Genomic DNA, 5214 nt, shown 5'->3' with positions numbered 1-5214 from the left:
ATGCTTCAGAGAAAAAATTGTTAGCTCCTGCATCAAATGGTTGTTCTGTGTATCTTTAAAATTGCATAACTTGTGCTTCTGTGCCTACCTTTGGTATATTTAACATAAAAGCCCAAGGCCCTCTGACTCTTCTATTTATGTCCTTGGGGGGTTGTGTGCCGCCTCTATAGGCTGATACAGAAGCTGAGTCGAAGCATAGTTGACTGCACAGATCTTGTGTATGAAAGCAGGATCGTCACGATGTAGAGGAGAAGTGGTTTGTCTGGTATACCACGCAGAAAAACCTTTTTTATGAATTATATAACAAAGTGTTAATGCAATCTCTTTAAGAGCCCTAAAACATATTTATTAGCTTTTTACTATTAGCGATTGGGGTCTTACATAAACGCACCATTTTCTGCCAAAGGTTTAATGCTTTTGTGTATTTCACATCAAAGATATGTCTAATCAATTTTCCTCTGAGCTCTTTTTGCTGGTTAAAAGCAGGCAGATATTTGTAAGAAAAAAGTGATGTTATTTCTGTACACCAATCACAATTTTGCAACATTTGAAAGATTGGTCACCGTCAATCAAATCTGATCAAACCACACCCACACAAACCTGATTGACTGAGCTTTTAACTGTTAAACTCTGCATAAATAAAACAGAAATATAACGTAACATTGGTTTCTCATTTAGTCTTATTTACAGTGAAAAACTTCAAATTTGAAGCCAAGTTTTCAGGGGCTTTAAGACACCATCCATTGCAATGTCATGTTCTGTCAGCTCTTTACTGCATTCTATCTAAAAATATGAAAAAGAGGGACCGTGTGTTTACTTCCTGTTTTATTTTTGTAATAAAACTATTGAAAAACGGATCAGTTACATGCTGAAATGTAGTGTGACATTAGCAATAGTCATAAAGTTTCAATTTGAATGCACGTTTTCAGGGGCTTTAAACTGGTTGTGGCTATTTAGGTTGTTGTAAAGGAGTTTCTTGAAGAACACAAGACAGAAATAATCAGGCTGAAAAAGCGAGCTTGTTCAAACGGAGTAAATTCAGGCTTGACCAGATTTTGTTTTTGCACCCTGTTATCTCCCTTAAAATGTCAAGTACCTGAATGCGCTGATGAGAACATGAAAGTACTTATATATCCTTGAGTCACAAAGATTAAAATTTCCATTTCAGGCGAAAAAGCCTCTGGAAAGCCAAATATCACATGCTGAGTATAGAAAACTAGAAAAGGTTACTGAGCCTTATCTGCAATTATGCAAAAACACAGAGATTGGTCAAAAAACCATATAAATTGGTACAAAGGAAGATGTTGCTTACAGCGTTCTCCTCTCATGTGTAGCATACAGCACATCCTAGAGGAGAATATAGACACGAACAGCTGACGATACACAAGTCACACCTTGTCATGTTTTGAATTATGAATACAGGCAATTAAACTTTAAATCCCCCCAAAGTGAAACGATAGAGCTGGCTAATTAACAAGTATTTGTCCCATTTGGTTTTAATTCATGAGCTCCTCATTTGCACATTAGATATACAGGAATATTTTCAGATAATATCTATCCGCTTTAGTCACATCCAAGGCTCTGTATGAACACTGGAAATGCTGCTTCACTCCACAACTACAAATAAATACGAAGAATTCTCTAAAGCTTCACTTTATTTGACCCTCTTCTTCTATCAGCTACACTGACATGGAGCCGCTAGGATGTTGACAACTCCACTTCTGCACCCATTGTGTCAATTGTTTCATTTCTTTTTTCGAGGAAGAAAGACTCGGGACAAGAAATGAAAAATTTGGTGCGTGGGTCACATGGAGGGAAAAAAAAAGCTGCTCTCTTATCTTTTCATCAACACCTGGGACTATAAATAGTTCAGTTTAAAAATAATGGCTTTCATCTTCAATTACCCTCTGAATATTCAATATGGGAGCAATGGTGCCCCCTTGTGTAAAGGATAATGAATAGTCTGATATTCATTGAAGATGGGTTCTAATAACATCTGATTGCTGAGAGGTTGTACAAAGTGTTTGTACCTGTGTGATCACCTCTCTGGCAGGTTCTGAGGTACAGTATGGGTTTTGAACATTTTTATTCCACACTCATACAGTTTCCTCTGCAGTAAACTTGTATTGATTCTCTCAGAAGTGAAGGGCACTCCCCCCGTCTCTCTTCAGCCTCTCGGGCTCTCCACACAGACTGCAGCTCTATCCTCCGCTGTCAGAGCTCTGGGCGCTCTGCACGGCCCTGGGCTCGGTCAGGCGGTCGTAGGACAGCGCTGTCATAACCTGAGAAAATGAACAGCGTGATATGGCTTTAGAGAATAGAGAGCACCGAGTAATAAGCACAGGCTATCAAAGACATGCTGAGATAAGGATTTTACTGGCAAGTAGCCACTGGGTTTTTTTCCGTTTGGGTAAGTGAAAAAAGCGTTGGATGGATTCTAATAGAGAAGACACATCATGTACCGAGTGGGGAAAGAAGAAGCACTGTGTTAAAAGCATTATGTCAATTCCAGCTCATTGAGAGTAGCTCTATACCTCCCTGTGGAACAAAAATATTGTTTACACGTTGGTATTTGTATGGATTAAACAAAATATAACATGTTAATCCTCGAGCTTTAGAGGTGCTGGTAGATGGATTTTAAATAAGAAGCTACAGCTTAGATAGCAGCTGACATTTAGCCCGGCTCTGTTAACACAATATATATTGTTGATTTAACCACACAATTCTTTTTATACTTCAGCCGTTGCATGGTTCAAACAAATGAAACAAATAGTGAGCTTTAGGTGGATTTTGTTCATTATTGATCTTCTCAAATACTCTCTTCCAGACAGCCATTAAGCATATTATTCACTGTTGCTGTAAGATTTAAATCTTTTCAGATGCTTTAAACAAAGGTTAAGGATGCTTAGGTGGTTGTATAGGAATTTCTTAAAGAACACAAGACAGCTTGCCAATATCAGTCTTAACGCTAAGCTAAGCTAACCAGCTGGTGGCTTCAACTATTGCAAACATGAGAATCGTTTCATCCTCAGTTTGACGCTATTAATGAGCTGTGCTGTACTTACTGTGATCATTATGAGAAGAGCTAGCATCATGCCCAGCATTATGTACAAATTGTTGGTCAGTCCTCCAGCCCACAAAGGACCCAAGATGGTGGCCAAGCCCCCGACTGAGCGTCTGACACCTTGGCTGAATCCTTTTGGTGAGGCGTCACAAAATAACGACAAAGTTATTTATTTCAAACATTGAAATATGGAAAGTTAAAAAAAGAAAATGCATGTACTACTGTTCCTTTGCATCGCATATGCTGAGCAGCAATCTGCTGTTTGAATATGTTGAATCGTGCAAACAGCAAACAGCCGTATAGCAAGCCAACCTTGTGTTTTCTCTGCTGTGACTTTGGAGAAGAGAGACACCTGAGACACGGCCACGAAGGGAAGCCCCAGCAGCTGCAGAAACACTCCGATGATGAAGCTCGACAGCTCCCATCCATATCCACCTGACAGGATCGGAAAGATAATACCCTGGTATTAGGCCCATTGAATTATAGTAGTCTGCCCTCATAGTATATGAACATATCATGAAACAATTACATTTACTGACTGTAATCTAACTCCACCTCTCACGTACATTAAATAAATATATATTAGTCGATCTCTTAGCTGTTAAATTATTATTATTAATTTTCTTTTTGACACGTGGTGGTAAGGATTCAATGCCTGCGTCAGATCATACTTTAGTTATCCATCCCTTCCCTCGGTTTTTAAGTTCCTTTCACAAATGGGTTGGCACCACCAGAGATGGCTCTATCTGCAAGCTAAACCACTGCCAAGCTGGCAGCCGCTAGATATTTGTTCTCTGCAGCTTTGCAACATGCACATGTTTGTGTGAATATGTGCCCACTCCACTGTTGGATGTTCCTTTCTGTAGTCAAATAATCTAAATGAAATTTCACCAATCAAAAGTTATTCTCCATGGTCCAAGAAAAACGTATTTCTCATCCGGTATCTGCCTTTAAGGTTTAATTTCTTTGTTTGGTTGTTTTAACTGTAACTGTAACAAATAGCAAACAAAAGTAGGATATGCTCTAACAAATAGCATTTTTGTCTAATTAGATTACTGTAATCCTTTTATATGTACTCAGGCACTCCCCAGCTCCAGCACCTGTCACTTGTAATCAGAGCGATAAACGTGACGAACTGCAACAGACGCGGGCCAACATGAACATACAGGATCCAGCTTGCCTGTATGATCTCCTGAATGATATCATTTACAGGACACATTCAATTCAGCTAGTGTTTAACCCGATATGCACACTACGCCAACACCAGTCTCACAGAAAGGATTTGGCACAGACCACGGCACTTTTTTTAGGACTGTGTGCGCCTTTGCATTTGTGTTTGTACAGGTTAGCACCTCGGGGGTTGCAGAGGAAGACGAGGCACCAGATACAAGCGATGCAGCAGATGACCAGGCCCACGGCCAGAACGACGCGGTCCGCCACCTTCCTGCTCAGCCAGCGCACAAAGAAGAAGCCCAGGATGACCTCCACCCCGCACAGGCTGTACATCAGGCTGTTGCTCAGCTCGCCAAAGCTGAAGAGGCGCTGCGTCAAAGGAGTCACCATGGTCTGAGGGATTTTAAGAAAGATGTACGTAAGGTCAGTCAGTTAGAGAAAGTGATTCAGTCAGAGGTAGAGGAGCGGAAACATGCACCTTTTAACTCCTTCAAAGGCTCCATTCACTCCAGATCAAAAGGATGATTCTGTTTTGATATTGAAGTGATTGTCCAGGTCAGCACAACATGACTATTCAGTGGCCACATTTTAATGACAATAGGAAAAGACCTCTTCATGTTTCAGGTCGGGGACACGAGACTGATTTTGTGCACTCCCTACATCAGTTATATGATGAGTGTTAAGTGATACTTGATTATTTTCTTAAAGTAACACAGCAGGTCTTTTCAAGCAAGGCTTAGATTGATGCAGTTTGGATGAGACCCAGTGTAAAATAGTGTGACACTGTGTGAAATGCTTGGGAAACCCGGCTGATGGTTCTCAACGGTAGCTGCTCTCACTTCCAGCGCTGTCTGATTGAAGAGAGTGATGAACTGAGCCGTGAGGAGAACAACCACCTCCTCTCTCAGGAGCTCTGCAGAGTGAAAGACAAGAGAGAGAGAGAGAGAGAGAGAGAGAGAGAGAGAGAGAGAGAGAGA

The 5214-nt window shown here is 40.7% G+C and overlaps 1 protein-coding gene across 1 annotated transcript in view; it reads right to left on the bottom strand.

The window, feature by feature from the left end:
- Positions 1–2201: 2201 nt before the first annotated feature.
- The window catches only part of mfsd8l2 (major facilitator superfamily domain containing 8-like 2), a 6652-nt gene continuing 3639 nt past the window's right edge, over positions 2202–5214 (bottom strand). The window contains exons 7-11 of the mRNA XM_031854412.1: positions 5077–5150; positions 4417–4630; positions 3377–3499; positions 3066–3196; positions 2202–2282 (exon numbers count right to left, since the gene is read on the bottom strand). Coding sequence (XP_031710272.1) covers positions 2202–2282; positions 3066–3196; positions 3377–3499; positions 4417–4630; positions 5077–5150 — 623 coding nt within the window. The remainder of the gene's footprint in view (positions 2283–3065; positions 3197–3376; positions 3500–4416; positions 4631–5076; positions 5151–5214) is intronic.

This window comes from Anarrhichthys ocellatus, unplaced genomic scaffold (genome assembly GCF_004355925.1).
Source record: "Anarrhichthys ocellatus isolate YVR2014 unplaced genomic scaffold, GSC_Weel_1.0 scaffold15, whole genome shotgun sequence".
NCBI classification, from domain to species: domain Eukaryota; kingdom Metazoa; phylum Chordata; class Actinopteri; order Perciformes; family Anarhichadidae; genus Anarrhichthys; species Anarrhichthys ocellatus.
This window is presented reverse-complemented; position numbering and strand designations above follow the sequence as displayed.